Source organism: Bactrocera tryoni, chromosome 4, assembly GCF_016617805.1.
Source record: "Bactrocera tryoni isolate S06 chromosome 4, CSIRO_BtryS06_freeze2, whole genome shotgun sequence".
Taxonomy (NCBI): domain Eukaryota; kingdom Metazoa; phylum Arthropoda; class Insecta; order Diptera; family Tephritidae; genus Bactrocera; species Bactrocera tryoni.
Window position 1 is genome coordinate 66,856,433 of NC_052502.1, and position 19,308 is coordinate 66,875,740.

A 19,308-nucleotide genomic window follows, 5' to 3' on the forward strand; every position below is an offset into this window, starting at 1 on the left:
CCCGGAAACGTAACCAGCATGATTGTCAAACTTTTTAACAGAATGTTCAGACTTTGTCATTTCCCAACACAATGGCATTTTGTTATTTTTTATCTTATCTTATTTTTATCGTAAACCCGGAAAACCTGAACATCTGATTAATTCTTCACGACCAATAAGTCTGCTGGTAGTTATCTCTAAATTAATCGAAGGAATATTTTTACGCAGGTTTTTGCCGGTGTTGGAAGACAAACAGCTTCCAAATCAGCAGTTTGGCAAAGTCTGGCACCTAGACCAAATTAAAAAGTCTAAAGTCTTACTTGCACAATCGGCCGTTCTACGTTAGATGCTGTGATACTGAGTCGTATTTGAGACCTCTTCGTACTGGCATGCCCCAATACAGTGTACTCACCCCTGTGCTCTACATTATTTATAGAGCAGACTTTTCGCTGCTCTGGCTCCACAATGATGGCAACCTATGCTGATGATACTGCACTGCTGGCATTAAATGGTAACCCTGGTCCTCCTCCAGAAAACTGACAATTCAATTGAATGCTCTAGAACCGTGGCTTATCAACTCCGAAAAGTCCGTACAATTAGTATATACCCTGAAACACAAAAATTGCCCTCAAGTGGCTTTATATGGTAAGTTGTTATCAACAAAAATATGCGCAAATTATTTGGGGCTTACAATTGAGACGCACTTGGAAAAATGACGTAAAAATAAAAAGAACTCAGCTAAGATTAAAGTTAGCGCAGTCATACTGGCTCCTTAGGCCAACATCCCGACTCAGTCCGTAGTACAAGTTGCTAATTTATAAGGTAATATTTAGGTCGATCTGGATGTATGGCATTCAAATCTGGAGGAGTGTAGCGAAATTTAAAAGTAATTCAAGCTTTTCAAAATAAGGTTCTGCACGCCATAGTGGCTACTCCTCTTTTTGTGAAAAACGATATCCTCCACTGGGATCTAAAGTTATTTACTGTAAAGGAAACAATCGAAGGATTTAGTGGACGTTATCTCGCCTCGCGCATCGATTTCCACCCTTATGGTCATTTCCAAATTAAAACAATGACGGATTCTTGATTAAAAAAAAAGTTATTATCGTATGAATCCACAAATGGAAGAAACTGTTTTCATAAAATACCGGCTAGTCAAAAATTAAGATCGAGCAGTCTCTGTTTTTAATTCCTCCCAATTTTTAAAAATATTAAATATTAAGTTTATTTTATTTTAGAGAGATATTTAAAAAATAGTCATTTGGTTTGAATTCAAGTAAATCGACTTATAAGATCTTAGAAAAAAGTATTTTGAGAAACACGATTTTGAAGATTTAAGTTAAGACTAAATCGTCCGAGTTGCCAGAGCACTGAAAGGGCTATAAATAAACAATTTCGAATTATAATTTTGATTCCTTTTATGGAGATATTGCATATCTAAACTAATAGATTAGCTAAGATGAGATAAGAGATCTCACTTAGACTTTTATGTTCAGTCCTTTGTCAGTCCAGACGAATGAAAAACTTCTGTAGTTGGATATTAGCTATCGGCAAAGTGCTCCGAATCTATCATAAATCTGCTAAGGTGTCGCTATTTCACTTGGATGTGAGATCCGAGGTATTTTTGTCTTCATCTGACAATAGTGGGACATTTGAGGAGGAAGTATTGAGATGTTTCCATGTCATATTCTTCCAAGCATCTGATGCAGCTGACATATGTCACACTGTCACATTGCACATGCGAAAAATTGTGATATAATTTTACAATGTCTTTGCAAAGAGTATAATAAGATTACTTACTATAACTAATATATTCTAATGAATATTTAATTTTTTGCAAATAACAGGGCAGAGTAGTCAATTTTTTAGACGGGTCAAACTAGCTATTAAAGTAAACATTCAAAAGCCTGATAATGAACAGCATTTAAAAATAGTGGAGAATTTTTTCTGAATCTAAGTATAGTATAAGTTATAAGTATAGTTAAGTATAAACAATTTGTAAGAGGCTCTCCAGACTTCTTTAATGACTAGAATTGAAGCTAATGAGCGTGATGATAAACCAGCTACAATTAATCAGTTAGAAATGTAAATTCTATTTGATGAATTTATTCAGGGTAAGCTAGAAAAAATTTAGCAAAATTCCATTCCAATAAATTACGTTATTTCTACCTTTCGCACTATTGAAATGGTTGAAAGAACATAATTCAATCGCACACATCGCATTAATCAATTGATTAATTGAGAGAAAACTTGGGTGAGCATATAATTTCACGTTTGGATCGGTCAATTGGCCGCCAAAACCGTGAGATATCACACCGTTAGAGTTTTACATGAGGGGACATATAAGGTCTAAAGCCTTTGCGGATAATCCTACTTCGATTCAGGCCTTGAATCAAAACGTTACGCGTGTCATTCGCCAGTTACCATCGAAATGCTCGAACGAGTCATCGAAACTTAGACTCAACGGTTGGATCATGTGAGACGTAACCGCGGCTAACATTTGAAAGAGGTAATCCTCAAAAAATAAATGCCAAAGAATGTTCTTTCGAAGTTTCTGTGTTTTTTCCTTAAAAAGTAGGGAACCTCGAAGTTTATCATCCTTTAGTATCTATTTTTAGTTAAAAACATTATTAAAATAGGAACTTATTGGTATTGGAACCCCAAAACGCATGATAAAAGTTTAAAATGATGGATAGAAGATATTAAAAGCTCCTACTGACTCTAGATAGAAGGCACTGTAGGTTCATGTTCGCAAAACTCACGGTATGTTGGTGACACAGCTTGCAGAATGTGGCTGACAGAAGGAAAAGACAACAGAAAATGACAAGAGCAAGGCAGCGCTTTAAGCATTTGGGGCTCCACGGTATGACACCATGAGAGAGGTGTCTTTAGTCCACAGAGTCTGTTAAAACGAGCGTCAAACGCAGACATCTTTAAGGAAGACTACGCCTAATGGACTTCGTTACTGTTCAATTTCATTCAACTCATATGTATACATAACCTATGGACCTCAACAACAATAACAAGGAAATAAAACCCTACATTATACGTTCGTAGAAAATTATTTCTAAATTATCCAGATTTCTTACATCCTAAACAAGTACTAATGTAATTTCTAATGATTGTGTGTGTGTGTGTGTGTGTACAAATATCTGTCACACTAATTCCAGGAACAAAGTAGCAGCTCACAATGGCTCATGTCAAATACCAGCACTAAATCAGTTGCTTTACAGCTTTGCACTACATCCTCGCAACCACTTTGCACAACTTTAATGCCAGTGCACACACCCCCGCAAACCCGCTCTTCAAAAATTTCGTCTGAGTCAACGCAATCTTTAAGTGCTGAAACATGTTCAAGTGTGTTGTAATTCGAGTGCTCGAACAAAGTGTTTGTATGTAGGTACAAATGCATATGTATGTATATTTACTTACATATGTATATAAATGCAACATTGCTATGTGTGACAACTCAGCTGGCGCAGCATCTTCAATTTATCTTCACTGTGGCGTATGCCGTGCACCGTTATTCCTTAATGCTTGCCTTATTTCCCGCTGGAATGCAACACGATGCGAGACATTTTAATTGTTTTTGTTGTAGTTGCTGTAAAATTGTTGTTGTGTTTGTTGCATCTATTTTTTGTTGGGGTTAGCTGTTGTTGTTGCAAAAAAATATTTGTTGTTCTTGTAAAAAATAAATACTGTTGTTGCTGTTCTTGTAGTAAAAAATAAGTGTTGTTTTTGTTGTACAAAAATGTTTTTGTAAAAAGAATCTTTTGCTGTTTTTATAAAATTTAATGTCGTAGAAAGAACAATGTTGTTGTTGTAAAAATAAATTGTTGTTGTTGTTGTTGTTGTTGTTGTAAAAATTAAATTGTTGCTGTTGCAAAAAGTCGGTTTTAGTTCTTCTCGTAGAAAGAAATAAGTAGTGTTGTTGTTGTAAAAAGAAAATGATGTTGTTGTTGCATGTGCTGCATTTCTTACATATGTACATATGTATATGTTTACATATGTATGTATTTGCATGCATATGTATCTTTATGTACATATACAATATATGCATGTGTGTTTGCTCGCCTACTTAAGTAAGTAAATGGAAATTTCCGTTGTATTTGTCAGCGGTGAGCGCCCATGCCTGTCACAGCTCTACCACCTGCGCGCCACCCACCATTTAACCGCCGACAAGCCGTCCTCGCTTTTACTAATTCGAAATGTTATATTTTTCATTCCTTTTTTTCGTTTTTTTTTCGCTTTGTTCGCGCGCTTCGGGTCATGAGTGTGTGTCACAATTTCCCCGAGTATCTTTTAACACTTAGTTCCGGCAGTTTTCTTCACCTCGCACACGCGCACACACATGCATACAACATCTGAATAGCATATACATATGTATGTATGAGTAACATATGCGCTTATGTATTAGTATACTATATATGCATACATACAAACTCGCTTGCAGCCGCTGGCACACATTGCAACCGCACAAATAAGCCAATCCCGCACAGAGTTTTGTGGTTAAGTGCTTTTGGTTGCTTGTTGCAAGCTCTTCTCCAATGAAATTCCGCTTTTTCTAATACATACATACATATAACGGTACGGGTGCGCGGTGCAATGAAAACCACTGACAGTGCTAATCATTGTAGAAATCTGCTGTAGTTAATTACACGCTCCGATTGCAACTGCAACGATATTTAAATGTGTATTAATTCATCTTAGTGGCTCGTTGAACCGTTAAGCAGCTTAATTGGTGTTTAGTGCTTAGTGGACCTTCAACGGTTGCTTTAATTTAATTTCTAAATGTTGAAAATTCAATTAACACTATATTGGCGTCTGGAATTGGAGCTTTTTTCTAATTAATATCAATATATACCGTTGTCAAATAGTACAGTTAATCATTTAGACTAAGAACTTATAAGTCAGCTAGTAGCCAACAAGGTAATATAGCGCACTCCTTTAAGAGATTTCTACCCTTTATGTTTACCCCTTTCATGACCTTACGTACAAGATTCCCCCAAATTATAGTTGTAATAAGCATTGGCAGCCTAAAAAGACCCAAAATTTCTGACATATATAGATCTAAGTCTGATAGAGACAAAATTTCATGACGCCACAAGCTATTGTATACTACTATGAGCACAAAACAGTAAGACTTTCTTAACTTATACTTCCAAATCTAAGTCGTCAATGCAGTATCGTGGTGCAAAATCCAAGAGCTTTCGGCCTCTTTTTACGAATAGCTTCGCACAAATAATGCATAACATTCAACTAGTATGCCTTGTTGACAGTTTGGCCGGTCGGAAGGCATTCGGAGTGCACCACACCGCGATGATGGAATAAAACTGTCAACATAACCTTGATTTTTGACGTGGTTTTTCGACTTCGACTCACCTTTGCCGCGATATTCGACCGATAGATCATCTGTTTTCGGGTCGTAAACATAGATCCAAGACTAATCGCCAGTAATAATACGTTTCATAATATCCCGTTAGTCGGGAAGCATATTTTCGCAGACGTTATTACGACACTGTTTTTCAAAAAAATTTAGTGATTTTGAAACCAATGATTATTCTTAGACCCAAAAAATTTTTCAAAATTGTTTTCACTGATCCTTCCGACATTCCAACGATGTCAGTAAAATCTCTGAATGTTAATCGTCTATTCTCAAGTACCAAATTCTTTATTTGATTGCTGTGTTGATCTTATATGGTCTTAATGGCCGTTCGGGACGTGGTATTAAATCGCACGATCTTGGAGGCCACTTGCGTTGCCAATTAAAATTTTCCTTCATTAAATTCATTATTTCGTTACCTATATGGCATATAGCGTCGCATTGTTTTCTCCAAAGGTCATCCACATCAGCACATCTTAATTCAGACACAAATAGTCAACATTATGACCGCGTTCATGTTTTGAAGAAATGTAGAATATGGTTCCCTCTGCCCACAAAGCACACCAAACCGGTAATATTTTGAGCAGCAACGGTGTCTCAACAATGGTTTGCAGGTTATCATCACTCCAAATACGACAACTTTATTTATTAACAAACCCATTTAATCAAAAGTAAACTTCATCGCCGAAAAAACTTTCTTTTGAAAATCGGGATCAGTAACCACCTCGTTTTACCCATTCACCGAAAGTACATGTGATGGTCACTCGGCTTCAATCTTTCAGGTGTTGGATTTTGTAAGTCCGTAAAGCAAAATATTCCTTAAATTGGATGAGTGCAGCTCCAATTGTTGCGCGCGATAACAGATGGACAACAAGTATTTTTCCATACGCTTTCTGCAATTACAACAGATAGCCGAACGATTTTCTACTCGACTTGCACTCCTGTTCTCTGAGAGCACTCGTCAACAACTCGGTATAAGGGAACTATGGGACGGCATTTCAAACTCTTTACGTGCAGCTGCAACCGAAACCAATGGTTTTCGGAAAATGCAAAAGAACAGCTGGTACGACGAGGAGTGCCGTGCTGCAGCGGAGAGAAAACAGGCTGCCTACCTCGTAACATTATGATCGACCACAACGCGTGCGGGATGGGTTAGATACCGAGAGCTGAAGAGGGAAGCGAGACGCATTTGCAGACAGAAAAAGAAAGAGGCCGAAATGCGTGCGAATGAAGAGCTTGATAAGCCTGTCGGCCAGCTGTTCGAAAATTCTACGAAAAGATGCGGCGACTAACTGAAGGTTTCAAGACCGGAGCACACTCTTGTGGAACCCCCAAAGGTGATCTAGTGACCGATGCCCAGAGGATACTTAAATTATGGAGGGAACACTTCTCCAGCCTGCTGAATGGCAGTGAACGCACAACGCCAGGAGAAGGCGAACCCGATTTCCCAATCGATGACGATGGAGCAGACGTTCCACTGCCCGACCAAGTTCGAATAGCAATTACCCGCCTGAAGAACAACAAAGCGGCGGCGGCCGATGGATTACCGGCCGAGCTATTCAAACACGGCGGCGAAGAACTGATAAGGAGCATGCATCAGCTTCTTTGTAAAATATGGCCGGACGAAAGCATGCCCAACGATTGGAATTTAAGTGTGCTTTGCCCAATCCACAAAAACGGAGACCCCACAATATACGCCAACTACCGTGGGATAAGCCTCCTTAACATCGCGTATAAGGTTCTATAGAGCGTATTGTGTGAAAGATTAAAGCCCACCGTCAACAAACTGATTGGACCTTATCAGTGTGGCTTTAGACCTGGAAAATCAACAACCGACCAGATATTCACCATGCGCCAAATTTTGGAAAAGAACCGTGAAAGGAGAATCGACACACACCACCTCTTCGTCGATTTCAAAGCTGCTTTCGACAGCACGAAAAGGAGCTGCCTCTATGCCGCGATGTCTGAATTTGGTATCCCCGCAAAACTAATACGACTGTGTAAACTGACGTTGAGCAACACCAAAAGCTCCGTCAGGATTGGGAAGGACCTCTCCGAGCCGTTCAATACCAAACGAGGTTTCAGACAAGGCGACTCCCTATAGTGCGACTTCTTCAACCTACTTCTGGAGAAAGTAATTCGAGTAAATTGGAACCAGCATTAATACCAACAAGAACGTCAGCATCGAAATTCAACGCAGAATAACTCTTGCCAACACTTGCTACTTTGGTCTGAATAGTCAATTGAGAAATAAAGTCCTCTCTTGACGAACAAAGACCAAATTCTATAAATCACTCATCTTCACCGTCCTGCTATATGGTACAGAGGCATGGACGATAACCACAACTGATGAGTCGACGTTACGAGTTTTCGATAGAAAAGTTCTGAGCTGTATGAGATTTACGACGACATTGACATAGTTCAGCGAAATAAGAGACAGCGGTTACGCTGGCTAGATCGTGTCGTCCGAATGGATGAAAACACTCCAGCTCAGAGAGTATTCGACGCATTACCCGCCGGAGGAGTAAGACGAAGACCACCACTCCGTTGGAAGGACCTGGCTACACTCGGAATCTCCAATTGGCGTCAACTAGCGAAAAGGAAAAACGACTGGCGAGTTGTTGTAAACTCGGCTATAACCGCATAAGCAGTGTCTAGGCCAATAAAGAAGAAGAGAAGAAAAAATATGTGAAATTTACACTATTTTTGACTTAATAATGTAATAATGTTTAAGGTTACTAGCAATCAATTATTTTAGATACAGAACTTAGTAGCAAGTTCCTGAAAAAGACGATAAATATTAAGTTGTATCGAGAATTCAGAGAATTTAATCATATATTTTATAAATAATAAGAGCTTATATCCTTCCTCATAAGTCTTTAATATGCAAAAAAATTGTTATTTTACGAGTTTTGAGATTACCCTGCACATCCTCTTATTCCTATATAAAGACTATATCCCATTCTTAACACCTGCTTCTCGTTCAATTTCCTTCTTTCTCGCAAACATCTTATTGCCTCACCGTTATATCTTATCCACCCCAGCCACGGCTGTCTCTAATGATGATTACGTATACGCAGTGTCGTACATATAACGAAACACCACGCTGTTATCATTGATAGACCATTTTCTGACTAAACACAACTCTGCATCGCCTGCCGCGTTATTTTTCAGCAAATTACATGTTATTATTGTCGCAGCATTTCGATTTGACTTGGCGATAATACCCTCGCAACGCTAAGCAGAATGCCGGCAGCAGCACGGCATGTCACTCAGCACCCACTTAGCGTAAGTTAGTTGTGCAAAACAAGAAAATTCTCTGCAGATGGCCGCGTGTTGATTAGATTTTATATTTTGATTTGAAAACAAAAATATTTCTACATACTGTACATGTATGTATGTGCATCTGTGTACTACAAATGATTTGGGTAAGTGGCCCAATTCGCCTGCGAGCTTAACAATAATGAGGGTAAATAGATGTTTTCGTTTTAAATTTTATTGCGAAAAGACTTTAAACTCAATTCTAAGAAAGTATTTATGATTGTATATATTTGCATGTTGAGAACCCTAAACCTACGACTTTTAACAGTTTAATGTGTTGGAATTATTTGTCTAATTTACCTAGAGTTGATTGCGCTTTCTAGAAGGACCAGCAAACTTTTTACAACATTTAAACACTCTCAAAGAATTCCCTATTTATGGAAAATATCCACGCAGAAGACCCTGATGAACGTTAAACTTAAGACGCTAATAGCTAACTCCTTGTAAATGGTTTTTCGCTATTTAGCCTGCTGATGGGAGCAAGTTTCATGGAGAGGTGCTCTCAATTATTTTCACTTTATACCTCAAGGGCTCCTTTATGTGCTTCGCTAAATATGGGCCTATCTTCGTAGCAGATTTCTTGACTAGCGAACGTGAAGCACTTTTATAGCTTCTCAGCTAATATCATTTTTTGCATGAATGCAGTTTTAACCTCTCCACAAATCTTTTTACTTCATAAATATAGTTTAGACTCAGATCTGCTATTAAACAAATCATTTTATCATTCTATGGATTGAAATTCCCGGCATAGGATAGTATTTCGATATCATTTTGTAGTACGTTAGGTCCGTTATTTCAAAAACACGCCAGAGTTTCTTTGATCCTCTCTTCATTCGACGTAATTTTTTCCCAGCGATTCCATTCCATTATCACATATTGAACATATCCAAATACTGATCCGACTCATCAACTTGCCGGTGTTTTTGGTCAAAACTGAGCTCGCGCGGCAACCGCTTTGCACTGAACTTTCTCGTAGTCAAATATTCGTCAATGATATAATGAACATATTCAATTGATATCTTCAGAGTGTCTGCTATCTCAAACAACTTCAGTTTTCGATCATACAAAATTATTTTGCGGACTTTCTTGATGTTTTCGTCGGTAACAACCTCTTTTGGGCGTTCACCGTTTTCGGTGCTCATTTCACCAGACCTAAACTTAACAAACCAATCCTTGATGGTTAATTTTCTTGGGGCAGAGTACGGCAACTCGTCATCAAACCATATTTATCAACAAATTAATTTCTTTTTTATCAATTTTTTTGCAGTCACTCAAGATGATATGAATTTAATTCTGGTAGCGCCAGCTATGAATTTGCAATCCGGGTGACCTGTTACAGTTCCACATTTCACTTCGTGAACAATTAATTTCCGATTCAATTCTTATTAGTTTTACTTAAAGCTTCAAGCCCTCCTTACCTAATTGATTTAAAATGTGGGCTAAAGTCGGGTCCAAATGGCTCAAGCAACTTACGACATTCGGTCTTAGACCAAGTATTTTCTGGGTAGCCAAAAAACATACGCTTGAAGATGAGCTAAAGTGAGAAGGCGAAACATCCCTGCCCAGGGTTTTGCGCTAGGTTTGGAACCCAGTCAACAAACTAATTGGATCTTACCACTGTGGCTTCAGGCCTGGAAAATCAACAACTGACTAGATATTCACCTTGCGCCAAATGTTGGAAAAGACCCAACCCTTCGTCGATTTTATAGCTGCTTTTGACAGGACGAAAGCAGCTGCTTTTATGCCGCCATGTTTGAATTTGGTACCCCCACAAAACTTATATGGCCATATGGGTTGAGCAATATCAAAGAATAATATCGCGAAGAACAAAGTGACTCCGTTTCGTTCGCCTTCTTCAATCTGGAATACTGAAGAAAATCATTCGAGCTGCAAATCTGAATAGAGAAGGTACAATCTTCTACAAGAGTTTACAACAGCTGACGAACGCCGATGACATCGATATCATTGGCCATAACAGCCGCGTCGTTAGTTCTGCTTTTTCTAGTTTGGACAAAGAAGCGAAGCAAATAGGTCTGGTAGCGAAAGACGGCAAGACGAAATATCTCCTGTCAACAAACAAACAGTCGTCTCACTCGCGACTAGGCTCCCAAGTCAATGTTGACAATCATAACTTCGAAGTTGGAGATAATTTCGTCTAACTTGCAACCAGTATTAATGTCAGCTAAAATCCAAAACAGAATAAATCTTGCCAACGGTTGCTACGTTGGGCTGAGCAGACAATTCAGAAGAAAAGTTCTCTCGACGAACCAGGAAAAAATTCTACAAGTCACTCATCATCCGCGTCCTACTATATGGTGCAGAGACATGACAGCATCTGATGTGCCGTTGTTACGGGTTTTCGAGAGAAAGGTTCTGTGGCAGATTTATGACTCTATACGCATTGACAACGGCGAATACCGCGGTAGATGGAGGTATTCAAGATCACGAAAGCCATACTTCTTAAAATTTATAAAGAGCACGAGCTTACAGTAGTCGTTAGCCTGATCACCGCTCTCTTTCCAAAAGAGACTTGCATTGTCGCTCATTTATTTTGACACTTTTATCGTTCATATACCAGGAACTTCTGATATCTAATTCCCCCTTCTTGTTTCGAGGAATGCATACACATGTGTACACTCCATTCAAGGTGTTTGTTTTCATTGCAATTAGAATTAGTTGTTTGAGGAGTTCCGTACTTATCAAGCGTTTATCAACAACTTTCAGCTACTCAAGAAAGTACAACGAGTCTAAAGCATTTTTAGAAATATTACGGAAGTTTATGAGGAACTCCTTCAGTAGAACTGTTAACTGTAAACTACTTCTGTCATAATGCAAATTTCCATCGATTTCGGTACGATGTTGCTCCGGTATGCAACGATTTCAAGTTGGCCTCCACAGAGTCAAGTTTACTGCTGGGTTCTATCCATACCAAACAGCGGCTTGGTATGCTGCACATAAAACTCGTTTGGAATGTGTAGGTGCCATTTAATTCACGTGACAAATTGATAAAATAAATCAATCAGATAAACGTAAATATTTCACGTATGCAATAATGAGCATTTCAATTACATACATAAATGACTTTGAGTAAGGGGATGTTCGAGCAAGCAAATAACTGCGGCAATATTGCAACCCTGATGTTTTTTTGCAGATACTCAGCTGATACTTAAACAAATATTTTGCAAATATATTGCACGGCGTGCAGGTGCATTGAAGAAGTGAAGTTTAAGAAGTCTTAAAACTGAATTTTTAATCAATTTAACAGTGGATAACTTGGTGGATAATTAATCTTAAATGCAAAAAAGCAAGGAAACAATATTGCCGCAGTGATTGAGACTCGAACATCCACTAATTATTTACACACATTGTTTTTGCAAACATCATTAAATGGTGTGACAGAGTTTTGAAGGCATTTTGGCGGCTGCCGCAATCGATTCAGTTGTGTCGAAATACAATTAAAGAGTTGAATTCAAATGTTCTCAGCTTCAAAGTTGGCATAAATTCAATTTCAATGGCATTTATTTCAATTTTAGTAGAACCCTCCACATAAGTCCGACAAATTCGATGTATAGGCCACAAATGAGAAGAGCTCGGTGAAAGAAGCATTTATTATGAGGGGTGCACGATTTCGAGGTTCCCTTCTCAAAACAAAAAACGCAAAAACTTCAAATTTAATGTGGAATGTTTACTATCATTCGAAATGACATTCTTTGGTATTTATTTTTCAAAGATTATCTCTTTCATATATTGCTCGCGGCAACGTCGAGATGGTCCATCCGTTGAGTTCAACATGCAATGACTCGTTCGAATATTTCCAACTGGTAACTGGCGGCCTCAACACCCGCGCCGTTAGTTCTGCTTTCTCCAGGCTGGACAAGGAAGCAAATGGGTCTGGCAGTGAAGAGGGCAAGACGAAATATCTCCTGTCATCAAACAAACAGTCGTCGCACTCTCGACTTGGCACTCACGTCACTGTTGACAGTCATAACTTTGAAGTCGTAGATAATTTCGTCTATCTTGGAACCAGCGTAAACACCACCAACAATGTCAGCCTAGAAATCCAACGCAGGATAACTCTTGCCAACAGGTGCTACTTCGGACTGAGTAGGCAATTGAGAAGCAAAGACCTCTCTCGACAAACAAAAACCAAACTCTATAAGTCACTCATAATTCCCGTCCTAATGTATGGTGCAGAGTCTTGGACGATGTCAACAACGGATAAGTCGACGTTGCGAGTTTTCGAGAGAAAAGTTCTGCGAAAGATTTATGGTCCTTTGCGCGTTAGCCACGGCGAATACCGCATTCGATGGAACGATGAGCTGTACGAGATATATGACGACATTGACATAGTTCAGCGAAGTAAAAGACAGCGGCTACGCTGGCTAGGTCATGTTGTCCGGATGGATGAAAACACTCCAGCTCTGAAAGTATTCGACGCAGTACCCGCCGGGGTAAGCAGAGGAAGAGGAAGACCTCCACTCCGTTTCAAGGACCAAGTGGAGAAGGACCTGGCTTCGCTTGGAATATCCAATTGGCGCCACGTAGCGAAAACAAGAAACGACTGGCGCGCTGTTGTTAACTCGGCTATAATCGCTTAAGCGGTTTCTACGCCAATTAAGAAGAAGAACTGGCGAATGACACGGATGGTTGTTTTGCTCCAAGGCCTGAATCGAAGCGGGATTGTGCGCATAGACTTTAGACTGTACATATCCCCACAGGAAAGAGTTTAACGATGTGATATCACGCAAACTTGATGGTCAATCCACCGGCCCCAAACTTTGAAATATTTGATCACCGTAGTGTTCTCTCAATAAATACATTGATTGATGCAATGTGTGCGAAGTGGCACCGTCTTGTTGAAACCAAATATCGCCGAGATCACGAGCTTCATTATCAGGCATCAAATGATCGGTTATCTTGTCGCGAAAACAGTCGTCATTGATGACCGGCATGATTTTCGAAGAAATGTGGACACTCAGCTAGGGCTGTTATACTTTCTTTCTGCGTGCTGGACTTGGTTTATTCGTTGGAATATTATCCAATAATTAATGCTGGGTCTCAAGATGGGTGATGGTGTTGCGAATAGTAGGAACAATTAGTAAGGTTGTTCAGGCGTAAGTCTTTCCATGATGAAATGCCAAATGATTGTGAACAAAAATAACATGACATCTTTTTACTTTTAATAGCTCTAAGCCCCAACTTCCTGAATTCAACTCACACATTTGTAGTTCTCAATCAAACATCCGATTACAGAGGCCCCTTCTTTTTGACATAAGATGTAATGGATCCCTGGAGTTGATTTATATCTATACAGATCCACCTCTTTTTGGCAGAAGATCTGTCCTCGGAGAGTCAAGATTACAAACGGGAACATGCCAAATTTTTATCCGACCCAAGACATGTGAGGACAACAACCATCCCTCCTTAGCATTCGTAAATACTAAATATACAATCAGATCAAAAAGAATTCTCAATCCAACAGCTTTCCGCGGAATACATAATGGCTCAAAATAACTATATCCATCACGAGGACACCATCGTTTTAAACAAGGGTTTGAAATCATAAGAAAAGATTAAAGTGCGAAGAAGTAGGTGGTTTTAACCTGCTAAAGTAATCAGAAAGCAAAAGTGAAAGAAATTAGTAGCAGAAGTAACCCTGGGAGTGAGAGAGTGGTTAACAGGTGTGGTTTGTTGCGGCTGCAGAACCCACAGAAGGCGCCTTATGGTCCTCTCACGAGGACTGCAGCGGTATGAAAGTGGAGGGGTGGAACTGTTGAGGGTAAGTGCCCTGTTTCCTGGTTAAACTCCTTGGGACCTTGGAGGATCGTATTATGTGAATTGAAGTAATGGCTGTCACAGAATGTCTCTTGAGAGCCACCATAATGAGGCCGACATGCTTCCGATTAAGGACGATAGTGGTGCACCCCTCTTCAAGCAGTTTCTCCCGGTTATTTTTCGGACGCGATCAAGTTCAGACGTGTACTAAACCCATTTACAGCGGAGCTATTAACTCCTTCATCGACGCCCTCCCAATAAAGGGCGTACTTGGAATCGAAATACCACTCAACGTAGACCGTGACCTTGAATTGGCGCGTGAAACTAGAGAGATCCTTGTGAAACTTCGTTCTGAATACTGCAACAGCTTAAACTCTCAGAAGAGCCGCGTTCTAAAAAATATATGTCCTGCGTGCAAAGAGTCACCGCATGACACTAACCACTCTTTTGTATGCCTTAATAACTCACTCGCTTAACATCCTTCTCGAAAAAAATCCCTTCCCGTAAACAGGTACTCGCTACAATAAAAACAGCACAAAAGCAGCAAGAGGAATTATTCGCACCTCATCTGTTCTGGTGACAATCGAGTTTACGTGGAAAAGACCTGATTATTACCCGGCACTATATACTCGATAACACTACTCAAAAGTTATTTGCGACATGTGTTCTGCAACAGCAACAACATCCATCTCTCGCAACACAGCAGAAGCTCTTTCTTTTATTTTCATTAAAATATAAGTATAGTTTACACAAAAGAAATTTACCTTAAACTACATAGGGTACTTAATTTTTGAAACGCCGTTGCACACCACGTGCGGCCACTGCTGCTGCAGCGCCGCGCCGAAAACGCGAGTGTGTGCCAACGGACTTGCCTGCGACCAGAGCAACAGCGCCCGACACCTCATCTTTCTCGGGCAAATGAGCCACATGCAATGCGTCCCACAGCATGCGGCCATTCTCCTGCGAGTCGAGCATTTCGCCGATTTCCGCCTAAAATTAGAAGTAGATTTACAGTGAACTGCATAAAGAATAACTACTTAGTAGGCGTGTGGGAGTACCTGCGTGCGCTTTAGCAGCGCCTTCAGACAGCCACCTTGACGCATGAGTTTGTGCACGTTGCGCGTGTTGACGCCTGGCAAACGTAGGAGAAAATCATAGATATTTGGATTGTATTTCAGCTCCTCTCCGCTGGTGCCAGACTCATCGCAGCCCACAGCGGCGGCTTGCTTCGGATCCGGTTGTGGTTTGCCCAGCTTCAGCTCCTCAAAGAGTTGCGCCGTCGCATAAGGACTGGGCGACCAAATCAATCGCAATTTGGGGAAATGTATGGTAAGCAATTGCAGCTTCTGCACAATATCCGAATGCTTGGACGTAGTATTCTGTGAAAGCATATATTTGCCCTGCAGGTGGAAGGGTTTATTCTGATCGAATTCAATAAGCAGTATCGGTTTGGCGTAGTAACGCTGCATTTGTATGCACTGATTGTACAAGCGGCCGGAATTTAACGAGCCTATAAGATCGGAAATCGATTTGCGCTCGACGCAGATATCGGGTGTCAGTATGTAGTCGCCAATCTGAAATGGACCGATGCCATTAACGTCATGCACTCATATTTTGAAGTTAAATTTACTGTTATAGTGACAGGTAACACTTCCATGCCACGCCGGTGTATTAGACATGGCAGATCAGAGCGAAACTCACGCATATCCACAATAATTTGCGCCGCAGTAAACGGTACAAGACCCACTTGACCGCCAGCTTTGCGAGTAACAGCATTTCCCGCCTCACCGCCTTCGTCTTCGGCATATGTTTTATAGAGTATGAAAGCTTCGTCCGTTTTGCCATCCTGATACTCAGGTACGACCATAACCTTAAAGTCAACAAAAAAAAAATACAGTTAGTAGTAGCAAGTCATTGCAAGACATATACATATTCGATATATCAGGTTCACTCTAGCTTCTCGAGACAAGTCGGAGTTGTTGTTGTTGTAGCGGCAGAATTCTGCAGAGTTGACAGTCATGGCCGGATAAAAACAACAGTCGGGCCTACGTGACCAGACCGGAGCCGTATTTTTATCAGTCAAGGATTGTCGACTCGGCAAACTACAACAACAGTGGATCACCAGATCCTCATAGATCAACAAAACATTTTGAGCTTACCACAAGATTATTATTATTATTTAACTATTAGGCTTACTCGCTTCGTTTCTATAATCAATTCGAATGCCTGCTTCTCACGACGCAAGCTCGTCAAATACGATTGCTCTTCCACGGTACGCGCATGTATGAGGAAAAATACGCGCATGCGTTCGTTGATAGCGCGCCGTTGACGCGCCTCATGTATCTCCAATTGTCTTATAGCAGCCACATTGCAGTGGTACATGATCACATACTGTGGCTGTATCTCCTCGAGAATGCGATCCAGCGCCATCGGACCTTCATGCTCCGTTTTAAAAGTCTGTATGCAGATGAAAGGTTGATTACGTGCCGCTACAGCTGCAGTAATGTCCAAATCTGCTAACTGTAAAATTATAGTATTAAATTGCTTGTGATTTGAAACTGAAGGACAAACCTCTGGGAAGGGCTCAAATATGGAAGCATTCATATTAATCGCCGCAGCGCCACTAGCATTTGCGGCATCCTCAAATTCGGCGAATGTCGATGATGTGTCATCGATATCGCTCAGTTGTGTCATAGTCAATAGGTAACTCTCCTGAAAGAACGTGGTTGAGAGTGGATCATCCCCATCCGAGCTAGTTAGCAATTGTGTTAGCTCATCCATGGGTGCACTGGTGTCCTCGTCGACAACATCACTTTCATTGGTACCAGCTTGCGATTTCTTCTGCGTGCCACTGAGCTTTTGCGTGACTCGTGCATTCGCTGCAGACTGTTGCAGTTGTGTTAGCGCTCTTTCAATTTCCTTCACATTCTTAACTTTGTCATAACTCTCCGCCAACTTGCCGATTGGTATCTCGTGCTGCATGGCGGCATATAACAAAAAACGCTCACCGCCTTGTGTGAGAAATTGACGCAACTGGAAGCAAGTGCGTGTATCTTGGCAAAGTATTAGCACTTTCGGTGGGTCCAAACAGTCCGGATGCGAGCGTTTCATATCTGCAGGTATTTCTACTTTGAGTATTTCGGCTAAATGTTGCCATTTCGGACAAGGTTCGGGTTCGAATTCTGTAAAGTAAAAAAAGTTAAAATGGAACGCAAAGGCTTAAAAATTCAAACTGCCTACCGCCCTGCGCGTTGTAGACACGCTCTTTGGACAAGTTGAATATCTGCTCTGCCGAGTCCAGCAATGTCCAACCGGAGTTGCTGAGCGCGTACTCTGTCGTGCGATAGCGTTTGGTGAGCGCATAAGCCGCAACTGCATCATGGTAGATTGTGGAACTATAAAATCGATATTTGTGTATAAAAATTAAATTAATTTCCATTTTGTCTCACTCACATCATTAGATTACGCAAAATCTTCAAATCTGCCACTATCAGTTTCGTCTGGGAATTCAGTTGATGCCAAATGCAGTCCAGCTGCGCTTGCAATATTTTGTGGAACTTCTTTGTAACGCAATTCTCCACAGTGATTTCCTCTAAATCGACTAGACGATTAATACGCTTTATTTCGCGCACTAAATAATTCATTATATCAAGCAAATGCGTTTGTATCTGTGACATCTTCTGCGTCATTGGCACGTGCAGCTCAATAGTTTGCGCCTCGTATGGTTTCAACGATTGCTGCACGACTGCATGAAAACGTGGCCAAATGTAGAGTTGTTTTACGAAGAGATTGCGCATAGTGCGCTCTATGTGCCCGTAACCGATGGTGAATGCCTCAGCGCTACTAGAAAATGCTTTAATGAATCCAGTTTTGTTACGCATGCGAAAGAGACGCAAGGCAAAGGCTTCCTGACACGATTCGACAATCGTATGTGCGCGCAACACTACTATGCCGGTTATCAATTCGATGGGTATACGATTTTTTAATATATCCACAACTAAAATACGTGTACTTATGAATTGTATTCCACCTTCCAAATAAACACGTTCTCTACAGGTAAATTACAAGCAGGTTAATTAATATGGCAATTTCTGAACTTATATGACATGCTGCTTACCGCTCAGTTGCAGTTGTTGCTACCTCATGTACATATTTGTGCTCCAATTTGGCTTTATAATATTTCTCCTCCCAATCAGAAAAGTTGATTACAATCACAAGATTGCCTGGATCACTGTAAACCTTTAGTATGTTTGTGACAACGCGCGTGTAGTTTAAACCTCTGCGATATTAGTGAAATGTCAATTTAGATACTTATTTATAATTAAATATATGAAATTTATTATCACCCACTTGGCGCATACAGTAAGCCCATCCGAACCAACTATATCAAGAAACATCTGTTTCTCATATTCCAGCATAATGACATCTTTACGCTGTAAATATTCCTCAGCGGTCATAACATTTGCTAAGGTTTCATCGTCGTCTTGAAATCCAGACTCCTCCACATTTGAGGAGGTTTCAGCCTCTGCTGGTAAAGGCTCCTCTGTGGATTCTTCTTCTGAACATTGTTCGGTGTTCAATTGCTCATTTCTTTTCTGTAAGCTTGCTTTCGATGTTGATGGCTGATTATCTTCTTCACTCTCCATTTCGATATCAAAATAAAAAATCTGCTTATAATTTCAGTATTTCACCATTTGGCGGTATATTTTTGCCGGTTTACTCTAAACATAAAATGTTTATATACAATACCGAGACAGCTGACATATTTTTCGCATATTGCTTTGCAGGGTGATCACAAATTGAAGTAATTTATAATTTAGCTTTGCTACTCTATTTTGTATTTATTACTA

General features: G+C 40.2%; 1 protein-coding gene across 1 annotated transcript; it reads right to left on the reverse strand.

Moving 5' to 3' along the window:
* Window positions 1-15,146: 15,146 nt before the first annotated feature.
* Window positions 15,147-19,211, reverse strand: LOC120775113 (DNA repair endonuclease XPF). Its single transcript, XM_040105130.1, has 9 exons — window positions 18,809-19,211; window positions 18,576-18,737; window positions 17,912-18,508; window positions 17,699-17,853; window positions 17,030-17,640; window positions 16,655-16,978; window positions 16,089-16,328; window positions 15,517-16,032; window positions 15,147-15,448 (listed from the first exon to the last, which is right to left on the reverse strand). Exons 1-9 carry the CDS (start codon window positions 19,102-19,104, stop codon window positions 15,242-15,244), a joined length of 3,108 nt encoding a protein of 1,035 aa, XP_039961064.1. The 5' UTR covers window positions 19,105-19,211; the 3' UTR covers window positions 15,147-15,241.
* Between the last annotated feature and the right edge of the window lie 97 nt (window positions 19,212-19,308).